This window comes from Polistes dominula, unplaced genomic scaffold (assembly GCF_049000335.1).
Source record: "Polistes dominula isolate Pdom_NZ unplaced genomic scaffold, Pdom_raw_medaka contig_32, whole genome shotgun sequence".
Taxonomy (NCBI): Eukaryota; Metazoa; Arthropoda; class Insecta; order Hymenoptera; family Vespidae; genus Polistes; species Polistes dominula.
Window position 1 is genome coordinate 487295 of NW_028300880.1, and position 17302 is coordinate 504596.

General features: G+C 29.3%; 3 protein-coding genes across 3 annotated transcripts in view; 1 reads left to right on the plus strand and 2 right to left on the minus strand.

Moving 5' to 3' along the window:
* Positions 1-1891: 1891 nt before the first annotated feature.
* On the minus strand, positions 1892-2935 carry LOC149033541 (uncharacterized). Its single transcript, XM_089175591.1, has 2 exons — positions 2766-2935; positions 1892-2689 (listed from the first exon to the last, which is right to left on the minus strand). The coding sequence occupies exon 2, from the start codon at positions 2683-2685 to the stop codon at positions 2104-2106; it is 582 nt and encodes a 193-aa protein (XP_089031717.1). The 5' UTR covers positions 2686-2689; positions 2766-2935; the 3' UTR covers positions 1892-2103.
* A 597-nt stretch (positions 2936-3532) lies between these two features.
* On the minus strand, positions 3533-5939 carry LOC149033542 (uncharacterized). The gene is made up of 2 exons (XM_089175424.1): positions 5056-5939; positions 3533-4978 (listed from the first exon to the last, which is right to left on the minus strand). The coding sequence occupies exon 2, from the start codon at positions 4972-4974 to the stop codon at positions 4504-4506; it is 471 nt and encodes a 156-aa protein (XP_089031550.1). The 5' UTR covers positions 4975-4978; positions 5056-5939; the 3' UTR covers positions 3533-4503.
* An 8861-nt stretch (positions 5940-14800) lies between these two features.
* Positions 14801-17302, plus strand: part of LOC107069814 (uncharacterized) — an 85204-nt gene continuing 82702 nt past the window's right edge. Inside the window, exon 1 of the mRNA XM_015327423.2 lies at positions 14801-15966. Within this exon, the coding sequence (XP_015182909.2) occupies positions 15952-15966 (15 nt within the window). The 5' untranslated portion in view covers positions 14801-15951. The remainder of the gene's footprint in view (positions 15967-17302) is intronic.

Genomic DNA, 17302 nt, shown 5'->3' on the forward strand with positions numbered 1-17302 from the left:
TCATATAGAATGTACAACTGATATATGCTCATGTGCGCAGGCGCACAAATGTGGGTTTATATAAATATGTATAAATACAGTATACGAGTAGAAATACATGGTATGCATGTATATACATTTTACTAGGATACTATGAGTTGGAGATACGTACACATCTCGTACTTTCATTTTCAGACGAAAATAAATCAATAAAAATATATAATAATAAAATATATTATATTTTATGGTATAACACTAAAAATGTTAATAATTATTTCTTAATTTACAAATAAGTGCAATTATTTGAGTGGTTGGAATGAAAGATTAGCAAACCAATTCCGTAATGGAATATATAACAATAGAATAAAAATTTATACAGTTAAGTATCCTGACCTATCCTGACCTACCCTGAATTGGTAGCAGTTGCAATTACTAAACATAGGATTTTTATAACTTTGAAACATGTTTCTCATGTATCAAATTTTTTTCAAATGTATAAATGTTGTATATTTACATAAAAAACAAATTTTTAATGATTTTTTTTTTCTAAATATTAAAGAAAGATTCTTATACAAGAGATATTTTATTCTAAAAAAGTTTTTTCACTTTAAAAAGAGGATAAAAAATACTATTAAAAAAAAGCATAAAAAAAAGTATTCTTTCACGGATAAGAAGAAGAAGAAGAAGAAAAAATTCATCGAAATGGGAACGTTGAAAAGCTGAGGGATTCAACGACGACGAACAATGGTTCGGTTTCTCAATCGTAGCCGCGCGAATAATCGATTACCATCCTTCGTCTCGACAACACTACTCCATTGGTGTAACATCACGGCGGATACCTTGAGGTGAAGGAAAAGGAGCCTAACATATCTTTGATTCAGTGACTCGCAAAAGCGAAAATATACTTTATGTACCTCGGCATATTTTGTAACCGATACGACACAACCAACACAACGTTTCATGTTGTGTCTTGCATGACAAAAGAAAATTTTTACTGTAAAAGATGAAGGACGACACGACGATTCCCTTTTTCTTCTTTTTTTCCCCTCCTCAACAATAAAAGTACAAAGTAACTCTCGTTTCTTCTAAAAAAGATAGGAGAAGAGGAAGGAAATGACAGGGAGAGAGAAATAAAAAGAACAAGAAGAAAAAGAAGAAAAAAAGATTTATCAAAGAGAGGTTAGGAAGACATGAATTCTGACTAGTTTTCACGGTGGTCACTGACGATCGATAGCCATTAGCCTTCGATTATGTGGAAATTAAAGCGTCCCTGGACAAAAAAAAGGGGGGAGGGGAGAGAACTATCGAGGAGGGATCAGCAGACCAGAAGAGAAACTCTTCACATCGTCTCAGGAAACTTGTAGATTCGCTTGTTGCACCTGCGCGAAAATAATCACTGAAGGGACGTTGAGAACAAGACAAAGACAAACAGTTGAGGATAGATGAATAAGAATGAAAAGGAGTAAAAAAACATGAGTGAAATGGAACGAATAAAAAATACAATAAAGAGTGAAAGACTGATGGGTAGAGAGAAGAAAAAATAATGTTCAACAGAAAAAATGATAGAGTGAGAGACGAAGAGAATAAGTTAAAGAAAGAAAAAGATAGAAAATAAAAAAGAGAGAGAGAGAGAGAAAGAAGAAAAAGAAAGAGAGAGAATGATTGACAAGGAGAAAGAGAGAGAAAGTTATATGAGGAATTTAGTATCCGGGAACTATGTCGACGCATTCGGTGTTATGTTTTGTATCCTTTTATTTAATTCCTTTAATTTATATTATTAGGAGTAAATTTTGTTTATGGTTGTTTAAAGAATAAATTGATGTTTAGGTTGGTCAATAATTTCTTTCATATCAGTTTTATTATTGATATTTATTATATACTGAATTGTTGTACATTTGAAGATCAGTCTCATGAAATAAATTCTATAAAAAATTACATGTTAATTGTAACATATTGTCCTAGCTGCATCAGTAGATTTGTGATTAAGTTAAATGAATGGATACTAAACTAGATATTATGAATTCTATTTGAACATTTTTATGAATAGAAAACTAAATAATAGAACATTCGGTATATAAGTTAATAGGGAAACATAACTGGACATAAACTATTTCAATTCCTTTTTTACATTAGTGGATCAGTGAAATGTTGTTCCAAATATTGCCATGCATCTGTATAATTCGTATATTGTTCGATAATAGATGCCGTTTTACTGTCCAAAAGTGCTCTCAAGTACCAAAAACGCATTTCATCATTTAATGAGCTATTATCATGAATAGTAAATTTAAATAGATTAGCAAAAACCAGCCAATGTTCCTTACGTCCACTAAATTGCGTCAAAATAAATCTCGGTAAATATAAACAGCTGTTCGAACTCCATGGTAAATTATCGATATTTAGCACAGTCTTAGATTCAGCTTCGAGAATTAATTTATTAGCTTTGTTCAAAAGATTCAAAAAAGTATCTTCAAACTCAAAAGGTTTAGTGAAATAGAAAATGTCTTGATTTCTAGAATCCATCGTTGACAAATACTTTAATTCAGCTTGAGCCCATCTAGCAAATGCATCCTTCAACAATTCAGTGTCTACTTTTAATTTGTCCAATAATTTATTTTCTTTATAAGATTTAATACTTTGTTCAAATTCCAATAATTTTAGCTTAAAATTTTCTGATGCTAAATTAAAATGTAATTCTGCTTTTTCCATTATACTAAAAAAAAAGTCACAATAATTTCTTCAAACTATCTTGAAATTGAGTATCTTGTTAATGCTAGTTTCTCACTTACAGTATTTATTATTTGTTGATGAGTACGCGTTTTTTAATGCTGATACTTGCAAAGTTTCACGTTACGCGTTTAAAACTATTATCACAATAATGCTGCTTAATTGTCGATAAATAATTATATTTTAATTAATTATTTGAGAGAACTTAGTGCGCGCTGTTAGAAGGTTATCTAACGAGTTACCATACAATCAACATTTGAAATGTCGGTTAACAAAACAAGGTATGAGAAGGGATGACAAATTTATTTAAAATTAAATTTGAAAGGGAAAGCTATTCATTACTGTTAGTAAACATTCTAAGGTTATCCGTATTGATATTAAATTATTAGGTAAATTTGAAACGTTTTAGTTTGAAATCCGATAACTCATATTCAATAATTTAATACATGTAATAGATTAACTTATTCTATTTCAGAATAATTAAAAATACTAATTTATAATAGTATTCTACTTTTTGTATTTTATTTCAAGGAAACTGACTCACGCATCTCCTAATTTTCGAACTGTAGTTTGGATGTAGACTTCTTATTATAAATACATATTAAAATATTGTCAATGAGAAAGAGAGAAAGAGACATATAATGAATTAAATAAATAGAAATTAGGTCGACACATTACGTGTTATGTTTTATATCCTTTTATTTAATAAGCGCAATAAATTTTGTTTATGGTTTTTTACAGAATAAATTGATGTTTAGTTTAATTATTAATTTCATTCATATCAGTTTTATCATTGAAATTTATTCTATACTGAATTGTTGTACATTTGAAGATCAGTCTAATAAAATAAATTCCATAAAACATTACATGTTAATTGTTATGAATAGAATACTAAATAATAGAACATTCGGTATATAATTTAATAGGAAAACATAACTGGAGTCGAATCAAGTAATTTTCGTATAATATAACACTACCATAACAATTTCAGTTATACTTCTTCCTATCATACATTAGTCTTAAAAATATTTTTGTCTTCTTTGTTTTTCTTTTTTCAATCAAACACTTTGAAATACACCGATAGTTTATTCCTTTAAAATATAATACAAGTCTTTGAGGCTTGTTGTTTTTTTTCTACATAACAATGGTTGTTGTTAGCACAGGATAAAATTTGTCGCTGGTAAAATTCATAACTGTATAATATTATCTATCAACCTAAACTACGAAAAAAATTTTTATTACAATACTTTGCTTTAAGCATTTTGTTATATTATAAATTAAATAGTTAAAGTATGCAATTTTTTTTATTTAATACTAACTAGTGTTTTTAATTAAACCAACAAAAAATTGAATTGTGCACTTTAAAATACAAACGTAAATGTTCTATTTTTGTTGAATTAAGTTAGGTGATTTAAAATGACTATCTAAAATAGTAATAATAACTTATTGCTATGTACCTTCAATATGTTTTAATCAATAAAATATTCATTTCAATTTCATTTCGTCTTCATCAGTTGCAATCGTTCTCAGGTACTATTCATTCGAAAAATTAGTCAAAGCTTTAAAAGTGGAATATCATTGGACAATCCTTAAAACATTGTTGTATTTGAAAAAATGATTTATTCATTTTTCGGAAAAGATAAACTATTTCAATTTTATTTTTGGCTTAAGAGAGCAGTGTAATGTTGTTCCAAATATTGCCATGCATCTATATAATTAGCATAATGTTCGATAGTAGGTGCTTTTTCTTTGTCTAAAAGGGCTTTCAAGTACCAAAAACGTATTTCGTCATTTAAAGATTTATTGTGATGAAAAAAATTTAAATTGATTAGAAAACTTCATCCAATCTTCCTTACGGCCACTAAATCGCGGTAACCTGAATTTCGGTAAATATCTTTGACTGTTTAAAATCGATTTATAATATTCGAGTTTTAAAAATAGTCCCAACGTTGAGTCATTAGTGGAATCATAACAAGATTCTGCTTCGAGAATTAATTTATTAGCTTCATCCAAGTGATTCAAATAATCATTTTCAAGTTCAAAAGTTTTTTCAATAAAGTAATTTTTTCGTTCTGTTTTATTCTTCCATGACAAATAAATCAATTCCGCATTCTTCCAATCAGCGAAATCGTCTTTTAAAAAGTCAATGTCTACTTTGAATTTATCCAATAATTTATTTTCTCTATAAGATTTAATAGTTTGTTCAAATTCCACTAATTTTATCTTAAAATTTACTGATGCTAATTTAAAATGTAATTCTGGATTCTCCATGATACTAAAAAAAAATGTCACAATAATTTCTTCAAACTATCTTGAAATTGAGTATCTTGTTAATGCTAGTTTCTCACTTACAGTATTTATTACTTGTTGATGAGCACGCGTTTTCTGATGCTGATACTTGTAAAGTTTCACGTTAAGCTTTCGAAACTATAACGATAATGCTGCTTAATTGTCGACAAATTATTATTTTATAATTACGTGTTTTAGAGAACTTAATGCTACCAGCTCGAAGGTTAGCTAACGAATAAAGAAACAATCTACATTTGAAATGTCGGTTTGTCAAACAATGTGTGAGAAGGAAACAAAAAATTTATTTAAAATTATATTTCAAAGGGAAAGAAATTCATTACTGTTAGTAAACATTCTAAGGTTATCCGTATTGATATTAAATTATTAGGTAAATTGAATCGTTTTAGTATAAAGTCAGATAACTGATATTCAATAATTTATTATCTTTCTGGAGAAGATAAACTATATTAATTCTTTTTTTACATTGGTGGATTAGCGAAATGTTGTTCCAAATATTGCCATGCATCTTTAAAATTAGTATAATGTTCGATAGAAGGTCCTTTTCCTTTGCCTACTAGGGCTTTTAAGTACAATAATCGTTCATCGTCATTACTACACATAGGGCCATTATAAATAAAATTAAATTGACTAGCAAACATCTTCCAATCATCCTTATCGCCAGTAAATCGCGGTGACCTAAATTCCGGTAAATACATAGAACTTTTTATATACGATTTTACATATTCGATGCTTGAAAGCACTCCCGAATCTGGGTCATCAACGGAAGCATATCTAGACAGTGTTTCGAGAATTAATTTATTAGCTTCATCTATAAGATTCAAATAATCATTTTCAATTTTAGAAGTTCTTTTACTAAAACAATTTTTTCGTTCTATTGAATCAATCGATGACCAATACAACAATTCATCATTATTCCATTCAGCGAAATCGTCTTTTAACAAATCAGTGTCTACTTGCAATATGTGCACAAATTTTTTTCTTTTAAAATATTTAATACTCTTTTTAAATTCCACTAATTTTACCTTAAATTGTTCTGATGATAAATTAAATTTAAATTCTGCAGTCTCCATTATACCAAAAAAGAAAGTCACAATAATTTCTTCAAACTATCTTAAAATTAAGGATCTCGTTAATGCTAGGATCTCACTTAAAGTATTTATTATTTGTTGATGAGCACGCGTTTTTTAATGCTGATACTTGCAAAGTTTCACGTTACGCGTTTAAAACTATCACAATAATGCTGTTAATTGTCGATAAATAATTATATTTTAATTAATTATTTAAGAGAACTTAGTGCGCCCTGTTAGAAGGTTATCTAACGAGTTACCATACAATCAACATTTCAAATGTCAGTTAAGCAAACAAGGTATGAGAAGGGATGACAAATTTATTTAAAATTAAATTTGAAAGGGAAAGCTATTCATTACTGTTAGTAAACATTCTAAGGTTATCCGTATTGATATTAAATTATTAGGTAAATTTGCAACGTTTTAGTTTAAAATCCGATAACTCATATTCAATAATCTAATACATGTAATAGATTAACTTATTCTATTTCATAATAATTAAAAATACTAATTTATAATAGTATTCTACTTTTTGTATTTTATTTCAAGGAAACTGACTCACGCATCTCCTAATTTTCGAACTGTAGTTCGGATGTAGACTTTTTATTATAAATACATATTAAAATATTGACAATGAAAAAGAGAGAAAGAGACATATAATGAATTAAATAAATAGAAATTATGTCGACACATTACGTGTTATGTTTTATATCGTTTTATTTAATTAGCGCCTTATACAAGGAAATCTTGTTTATGGTTGTTTAAAGAATAAATTGATGTTGAGGTTGATCAATAATTTCTTTCATTTCAGTTTTATTATTAATGTTTATTCTATACTGAATGGTTGTACATTTGAAGATCAGTCTAATGAAATAAATTCCATAAAAAATTACATGTTAATTGTAACATATTGTTCTAGCTGCATCAGTAAATTTGTGATTAAGTCTAACGAATGGGTATACTAAACTAGATATTATGAATTCTGTTTGAACATTTTTATGAATAGAATACTAAATAATAGAACATTCGGTATATAATTTAATAGGAAAACATAACTGGAGTCGATCAAGTAATTTTCGTATAATATAACACTACCATAACAATTTCAGTTCTACTTCTTCCTATCATACTTTAGTCTTAAAAAGTATTTTTGTTGTTGTTGTTTTTCTTTTTTCAATTTAACACTTTGAAATACAACGATAGTTTATTCCATTAAAAACTAATACAAGTTTTTAAAGTTTGTTCTTTGTTTTTCTACATAACAATGGTTGTTGTTAGCACAGGATAAAATTTGTCCCTGTTAAAATTCATAACTGTATAATATTATCTATGAAACTAAACTACGAATAAAATTTTTATTACAATACTTTACTTTAAGTATTTTGTAATATTATAAATTATATAGTTAAAGTATGCAATTTTGTTTTATTTAATACTAACTAGTGTTTTTAATTAATCCAACAAATAATTGAATTGTACACTTTAACGGAAAATACAAACGTAAATGTTCTATTTTTGTTGAATTATGTTAGGTGATTTAAAATGACTTATCCACAATAGTAGTTTAAAATATTTCTCATATTTCTCATTATTTGCTACCTAATTTTATTTTAATATATTATTTTTTAATCTCTTTATGTCATAAATATAACAGTTTATAATTGTAAAAATTATAGTCGAAAATACTTCTTAATAATTATTTTATTTTTTGTGTAATAAATTGCAATAATAACTTATTGCTATTTACCTTCAATATGTTTTAATCAATAAAATACTTATTTTAAATTCATTTTGCCTTCATCAGTCGCAATCGTCCTAAAGTACTGTCCATACAAAAATTAAGTCAAAGCTTTAAAAGTGAAATATCATTGGACAATTCTTCAAACATTGTTTAATTTAAAAAAATGTGTGACTATTTACGTTTTTGAGATAGTCATCAAAACCTTTTTTCATTGCAATTTCAAAATAATAGCTTTTCAAATGTTGCCATAGATCCTTATACGTAGTAAAATGTTTGGTAGTAGATGATGTTTTAAAGTCCAAAAGGAATTTCAAGTACCAAAAACGCATTACATCATTTAATGATTTATTGTCATCTATATAGAATCTAAATAGACTTTCAAAATTTAGCCAATCTTCATTACGGCCACTAAATCGCGGTAACCTAAATAACGGTAAATATAAACGACTGAATGGAATCCATGGTAAATTTTCTTTATTTGCATCTATTCGTTGCGACGGTCCGCAAATCCCTACTTTAGCCATACATTCAGCTTCGATAATTAATCTATTAGCTTCGTTCAAAAGATTCAAATAAGAATTCTCAATGCCAAAATCATTCTTAACAAAGCAATTCATTCGATTTTCGGAATCCAACGTTGACCAATGAGACAATCGTTCTTGAACCCATTCAGCGAATAAATCTTTCAAAAATTCAGTTTCTACTTTAAATTTTTCCAATAATCTAGTTTCTTTAAAGGATTTAATCAGTTGTTCAAACATCATTAATTTCACCTTAAATAAGCGTGATTTTTCAAAATAATCGATTTCCACATTCTCCATTATACAAAAAAAAAGTATTAATAATTTTTTAAAATTAGCTTGAGACTGAGGATCTTGGTAAAGCTAGTATCTCACTTAAAGGATTTATTTTTTGTTGATAAGCACGCGTTTCTTGATGCTGGTATTTGGAAAATTTCACGTTACGCGTTTGAAACTATCACGATAATGTTGCTTAATTATCGACAAATTATTATATTATAAATACGTGTTTTAAAGAACTTAATGCTACCAGCTCGAAGGTAAGCTAACGAATAAACGAACAGTCTACATTTGAAATGTCGGTTTGTCAAACAATGTATGAGAAGGAATGAAAAATTTATTCAAAATTATATTTGAAAGGGAAAGCTATTAATTTAATATCAATACGGATAACCTTAGAACGTTTACTAACAATAATGAATAACTTTTTTTCCAAATATAATTTTGAATAAATATTTTGTTTTCCCCGCACACATTGTTTGACAAACCGACATTTCAAATGTAGATTGTTTCTTTATTCGTTAGCTAACCTTCGAGCTGGTAGCATTAAGTTCTCTAAAACACGTATTTATAATATAATATTTTGTCGACAATTAAGCAGCATTATCGTGATAGTTTCGAAAGCTTAACGTGAAATTTTGCAAGTATCAGCATTAAAAAACACGTACTCATCAACAAATAATAAATACTGTAAGTGAGAAACTAGCATTAACAAGATACTCAATTTCAAGATAGTTTGAAGAAATTATTGTGACATTTTTTTTTAGTATAATGGAGAGTGCAAAATTACATTTTAATTTAGCATCAGTAAATCTTAAGCTAAAATTAGTGAAATTTGAACAAAGTATTAAATCTTATAAAGAAAATAAATTATTGGATAAATTCAAAGTAGACACTGAATTGATAAAAGACGATTTCGCTGAATTGAAGAGTGCTGAATTGTCGTATTTGTCATCGATGGATTCAATAAAACGAAAATATGTCTTTTTGGAAAAAAATTTGGAACTTGAAAAAAATTATTTGAATCTTTTAAGTGAAGCTAATAAATTAATTCTCGAAGCAGAATCTGAATTGGTTTTCACTGATGACCAAAAGTCGGAAATAGTTTTCAAAGCCGAATATTTAAAATCGCTTGTAAACAGTCATTTATATTTACCGAGATTTAGGTTACCGCGATTTAGTGGCCGTAAGGAAGATTGGATGAAGTTTTCTAATCAATTTAAATTTTTTTTTCATCACAATAAATCTTTAAATGACGAAATACGTTTTTGGTACTTGAAAGCCCTTTTAGACAAAGAAAAAGCACCTACTATCGAACATTATACTAATTATATAGATGCATGGCAATATTTGGAACAACATTACACTGCTCTCTTAAGCCAAAAATAAAATTGAAATAGTTTATCTTTTCCGAAAAATGAATAAATCATTTTTTCAAATACAACAATGTTTTAAGGATTGTCCAATGATATTCCACTTTTAAAGCTTTGACTAATTTTTCGAATGAATAGTACCTGAGAACGATTGCAACTGATGAAGACGAAATGAAATTGAAATGAATATTTTATTGATTAAAACATATTGAAGGTACATAGCAATAAGTTATTATTACTATTTTAGATAGTCATTTTAAATCACCTAACTTAATTCAACAAAAATAGAACATTTACGTTTGTATTTTTCGTTAAAGTTTCCCCCTCACACATGTTTGACAAATCGAAATTTCAAATGTAGATTGTTCATTTATTCGTTAGCTAACCCTCGAGCAGGAACCATCAGTTTCTCTAAAACACATAATTGTATATAATAATTTGAAAACAATTAAGCAGCATTATCGTGATAGTTTCAAACGTTTAACATGAAACTTTGCAAGTACCAGCATCAAGAAACGCGTGCTCATCAACAAATAATTGATCCTTCAAGCGAGATACTAACATTAGCGTGATCCTCAGTTTCAAGATAATTTGAAGAAATTATCGTGAAACAGGTTAAAGCAGCTGATGTGCAATACAACCTGTACAATAACTATACATATCACGAGTAGTTAGTAATAACTTAGCTAAGATAATTTTAGAATCATTGGACTTTAAGCGGATGCATCAATCGAAGAGAAGATTCTGAACATCAATCAAACAAGATTATTTTGTAAAAATCTTTTATTTTACTATTTTTTATTCTCACTTTTTTTGTGTATAATGGAGAAAGAAGCAAACAATTTTTATAGAGATACTAAGGGTGCCCCGCCACGCCTTGATGTTGCTCACAATAACTCCGATACACTCGTTTGTAATTAATAAACAAATAATTCGCAATAAAATAATATTGCGATTATAAGTTGAGATATAATGTGCAAAATTGTATTAAAATCGGTTAGTAGTTTAGGAGTCCATTGCGAACAAACAACGTGACACGTCATTTATATATATATTAAAGATATTTAAAATACAATTTGTACTTATTTTAAGAAAAAAATAAAATATTTTATTACGAAAAAATACATGTTTAATGTAAAATCAAATATTTATTTACTGTATACAATTTAAAATAGTATTTTACCCAGGTCTGCTTTCAAATCAACTTTGGTGGCGGCCAAACGTTCGTTGCTGTTTCTCATGAGTCATTCGATCCCTATATTTTCAAGGAACGAAACCGAGCTACCATGAATCCCACCTTTTCACGCGTCTTCCGTAAGAGAGCTGCTTGCTTACAAGAGTTGCACGACGTGAATGGAGAACCCACACTTCTGTCGTTTCTCGATCCACGATAGCAATTCTCGCACGCGTCCCTGCTTCTTCTCTTTAACACAACATACAACTACAAAATCTATTCAAATAACAATTCTTCATGGCTTTTTTTTCTGTTACGCATAATTGTTATTCGAAATTTAAACATTTTTCTACTCTTTCGTTATTTTATAATAAATATTGTACTGTGATTTATAAAATCAATTATAAATAAATTGACACCAATATTTAACGTTAAATTATAACAAATAAATCACACGTTATATAATCTAACAGATAACCTCGTTTCAAATAAAACAATGTAAAAATTAATATCTCTTTTAAGAAAATTTCCAAATGATCATAAATACAACAACGTTTTGTTAAATGCAATTACAAAAAGAAAAACAACGCATTTTCATTTGAACTTACGCGTTGTTTCAGCAACGTCCCAGCACCGTAACTTAGCCGGTGCCGTTTTCCTTTCCTTCTAGTATCCTTTATTTTCCTTAATGTTTCTCTCTCTATCCAAAGGTACAACTTATACGTGCGTATATAAGCAAACCTGTTGTTACCGCTCCTCCCAAGCATTATCTCGCTCGCGCATCGGCGCCGATTTTTATAGGCGAAGTGATTCACGAGGCAAGTTCATCAAGTCTCCTCCCTTTTACCTTCCGTAACCCGTATCGCGCTCTTTCATGGACATTAGAAGGGAAAAGGACGAGTTCCTTATTTCTATACTCGCTTCCTTTACATTGACCATTTTCTTTTCTATATCGATACACCTAACGAGGTCTTCCACTATCAGAACACTAATGCTAATCGAACATTACTTTTCTTTCTCATGCTAGAACGATTATTTCTTCTTTTTAAAAATGTAAATATTAAGGTAGCTAACTGAATTTTTATGGACAATGAGCTTACATCATTTTCAAAATAAATAACTCAAATATATAAAAAGAAAGAAAGAAAGAAAGTAAGAAAGAGCCGTTAGTCGAGCGAACGACCACCATGGAAAACCCATACGCGCTTTGAATTTGCATTTATCGTTACAAGCATAGGTTGCGTGTACGATAAACGGGAAGATGGATGGCTCGGTTCAAAATGCGTTTACCGCTTCTGTTCGCCGGTTGTATTCGCAAACAGGTGTCGTTGCTCCCACCTAAGCTCGTCCTTCGCTTCGACTCGTCGTCGTTTTAACGGCGCACCTACTCGACGTATACCAGCTTTAAGGTGGAGGACTCTTATGTTCGTCGTACGACCAACCAACCTTATACATACGATTATCTGATTTCACGTTGTTCTATAACATAACTATAGTAATAGAAACAAGACAAATACAAACGTTCCAATCGTTTCATACGTGTTCCAGTTATCTACATTTGTTCGTTTTCTTTTTTTTCAATATTTCATTTCAATTTTTAATTTTAGATTTCATTTTAATACAATTTACTAAAATGGGTCACCAGAATATTAAGACATGGGTATTAATTTGTTATTAATATTCTGTATTTTAAAATAATTGTAGATACCATGTAACTTCCATAGAAATAACTGTTTACTTATTGTATTATACAATTAAACAAAATTATTCGAATGAACTAAATTTAACACTAATTATTCCTTAACTAAATTTGTATATTCAAATCAGAAAAGTTAATTGATATTTTAAATCTGATCTAATTAATAAATTATTAATTTCAGACCCATAACATACAACGAACAAGTGTAAATAATTTCATTAAGACAAAACCGAAATAACCAATTTTGCAATAATTAATTTAATATAAATTAATTACAATTATAATTTTTTGTAAAGGACTATACATAATGGTTAACATTTAAGATGGTTGATAAATCCAATAAAAAGAAGAAATTAAAAAAAAAAAAGGAACATGAACTAAATAATCTTGCAATGAATAAAACAAAATCATACAACAGATTCTCGTCTATGAAAGAAAATAACCGTGTTCTAACCCTTATGAACGGCATCAAAAAGAATCAAAGACTCAAAGACATGTTTGAATAAAGCCCGCATCTTTGAATTGTCTTTCATATCAAATACTATCCCTTCTACAGCTACCGCCGATCAAGATCGCAATTCTTCGGATTTAAGAACCCACCCACTGCCTTCGAGAAACACTTCCAGCGACATAGCAATAATCGTTCGAAGAGAACGGACCCAGTGTAAGTCGCATTATTCCATCGAATTCTCAAGATGGAAATCGAAAATAATAAATCACGATAGGAGGTAATCGGAAAAAAATAGTTTAGAAAGTAAAGAAAAGTTCCTTTTGGGACAAAAAATTTTCAAAAGAAAAGAAACATGATGACAGAATCAAAAAAAAAAAAAAAGAATTAAGAAATAAAAAGAAGAAAAAGAGAAAAAGTTAACCAAAAAAATGAGAGAAAAGGTTGGGCATGGAGAATTTTTGTCCATTTTTATGGAAAAAAAAAAAGGTGAAGCGTAACGAATAAACTTGACGATAGAAGTGACACGTTTTCTCAAGAATGTGTTTCAGAATGAAATATTATTTCCTACAAATTTCCTATAAAATATCTTATTCATTTGAATTATCTCTAATATAGTTATATTTTTTTATTACTTATATCTTAATATATATATTTAAAAAAATATAATCATACAAATTTTCAGTACAAGTATAATGATGATATATAATAAATCAACACAATAACAAAAAAGAAACAACCCAAAATTTGTATAAACAAAATATAATAATAATATAATAATAAGATAATATTAAAACAAATACATTTAAGTAAACATATATTCTAACGTAAGAGCGAAGGGGTTGTTTTTCTCGAGTTAGGGGCGTATTTAAAGATCAAACAATCCCCCTTCTAACATGGAATCAATATTATTGGATTGTTTCGATAACGCCTCGTAAATATAATAAACCCTTTCGACGATGTTTAACCCTGGTTCCTAACCACCTCCCACAAACCGAATTCTCCCCACTCTTCTTCAAACTTAACCTACAGTAAGCTCTCGTACTAGCTCATGTCAGGTACGAAACCCACAAGAGAAGATAATGGTCGAAGCCCTAGGCAACCTTTAGTGGTGGTGGTGGTGGGCATGGTTGGAAGAAGAGCTTCGCTTACCTTTTCCCTCTTTTTTGCTTTTTTTTTTCTTACTTTCTTTCTAGCCCCTTAATCCCCCTCCCCTCTACCCTTTTCCCCAAGCAAAACCATATTCTTTCATTCTATCTTTCTCTTTCCTATTTTCTTTCTCTGTCATACTTTAGTTGTGCTTAGCCGTTCACGCAGGCATACACACGGTGTTTCTCTCCCACCCCTATTCCCCTCCCCCACTCCCTTTTCGGTCCAACTCTCCCTCACCACAAGGCAACGCGCAAGGCAGCAGAACCTGCCTGCCTGCCGACCAACAGAAGAACCAAACTCACATCAGTGAGTTTCAGCTCGAGCCGGCGAGCACATGCCTCTCTCTTTCTCTCTCTGTCTATGTATCTCTCCTTTTCTTTCTCTTTTTCATTCATTCATTCACTCTCTTTTTTATTCTCATTCGATCGATGATTTTACGTTAGTTTTGTGTTTATTCATATAATAAATTGTCATCGTATGATTTTTATTAATATATATATTTTGTTGTTGTTATCCTCAATATCCATTGGTACTTTTCGTTTTAATTATATTTTTCTTAAATTTTGTTTAATTAAAACAAATTGTATTTGTACTGGTTACGAAGATTGTTCTTGAGTATCGTACGCAAGTATTGTTCTAATAGTTTTGTTCGCGTGTGTCTATGTGTGCATATGTGTTTATTGTTTTTTTGTGAAGGAATATTACGAACTAATTTGGATTTTGGTGACATCCGTTATATTTGTGCGCACGTGAAAGTTTGAAGAAATTTTTTCTCACGATATTGGATTAATAAATAATTAAATAGAAGAATATATACGTATTTGTATATAAGGAGGTATACGAACACATTTGGTGACTTGAACGAGTGGTCAGAGGATGTCGCGATGCAAGGACCACCCTGTCCGTCGAAGTTACTTGAGCAGCGTGTCGAGCTGACAAAGTTTTGCGTTGAGATCTCAACGCGAGATCCTGATACTGGACCTTGAGTGAAAAAAATTAATAAGGAAGAAGTTATACTCTTCCTTATTGGAATAATTTATATCAATCATTATCACGTTATTCGATATGACTAATAAACGTTAATTTATAAATATATATATATACATAAATATGTGTATGTTTGTGTATGTTCACATGATTAATATTTCGAATATTTTTATTTAATTTGTTTATAACATTTTTCTATTGTTCTTTTTTATTTATCGTCATCTCTGATATGTTTACAAATTATTTGTTCTATATACTTTTACATTTAACGCAAAACTATCAAGATTATAGTTCATTCAAGTGTCGTTTGTGAAATTCATTGAAATTAACATTGATTGAAAAAAAAAAAATCAAAAGGATCGATTTAAACGTGAGTGTAGTTGGTTGATTCTTTGGTTGTTGTTGGTTGTTATGTGTGTGTTTAAATACGATTATATTCGTCGTTGTGTTTAACATTAACTTCTTGGGAAATTTTTGTTCGTCTGGAAAATTACAGTATGGAGGACATAAGCGTGAGTAGAAATTTGTTTTTTTTTTTTTGGTTTCTTTTCATACTAATTAACGTAAGATTCGCGAATACGCGATCTAATAAAAAGATATACATGTATATATATATACTTTTTGTTTGACAATATTACTTGATATTATGCTACATTAAAAAGTCATTATAAAGATTGAATAAAATAAAAAAAAAATGCAATCTTAAATTAGAGCTTCTCGTATTGCTTATCATCCTTTGCGATCGAGAATAGTAATTTTGTTCATCTATCGAGCAATCTCTTGAATAGAGCAACAAGGAGACTACTAACGACGGCTAAGGAAGAGGAGTAAAGGTGATTGCCTTTTAAATAGGATCGTCTTGGGCGGTCGAATCGAAACCTTACTGAGATCATTCGGATTAACGTCTGCTAATGAAATTTTTCTATAGATCGATAAGGAATATATTCTTATGCCAAGGATGCAAATATTGATCGAAATGTTTAATGTAATGCACTACAGATAAACTTGGATTACATATCTGATGGTTCTCATAGTGTTTGGTATATATAATCAATTTTTAGATAATAACAAAAATGCAAATATATATAATTGAATTTTTATATTACATATTGCAAATTGTAACTTAATAACAAAAATTGTCTTCCTGTCTTTCAAAAATCTGTTCAAATATTGATAGAAATGTTACATGAATAGTTGAAGAAATAAAACTCAGTTACATGTGTTTAAAATATTGATGGTTGTATCAATCGATTCAGAATTTATTTTTACAAGGATACAAATATTAATCAAAATATTCTTTAGTAAACTATGACAGATAAACTCGAATAATACTTTTGACAATTTCTACAAATATGTAGGATTCGACTTTTGAATTGACAAATGTAGAAGACATTTTTCCAATCAATCAATCAATTATGAATTTTTTTTTTTCTTAAGATGATCTCCTAACGTATTCCTTCTAAACCTATTCAAATATTGATCGAAACATCTCGTGGGAATTTGAAAAAGAAACAAATTTAAGTTACTTGTGTTTGATGTTAGTTGTTGGGTTAGATATAGTAACCTTTTTGATGGATAGATGGGATGTCGTGACTCGTGACAGAAGACGTATTAGGGCAACGACAGACAAATTTCCGGCTGGGTTAAAGCAAAAAACGCGGGAGGATGAAACTGTTCGAATGAATCCGGCTGGTGGTTGCTCGTTAAAGAGCATCTCAGTTGATTAGTCTTGAGAGGTACGGTAGTAAGTAAGTACATACGTGTATACATATGTATGTATATATATGTACTAGGTGCCCCAGCTACTCGTTGCTATGGCTTTATTACTAAACGTTAATTTAATTTAAT

Coding starts and splice junctions, on each gene's coding strand:
- LOC149033541 (XM_089175591.1), bottom strand. CDS start 2,685: ATGGAAAAAGCAGAATTACATTTTAATTTAGCATCAGAAAATTTTAAG.
- LOC149033542 (XM_089175424.1), bottom strand. CDS start 4,974: ATGGAGAATCCAGAATTACATTTTAAATTAGCATCAGTAAATTTTAAG.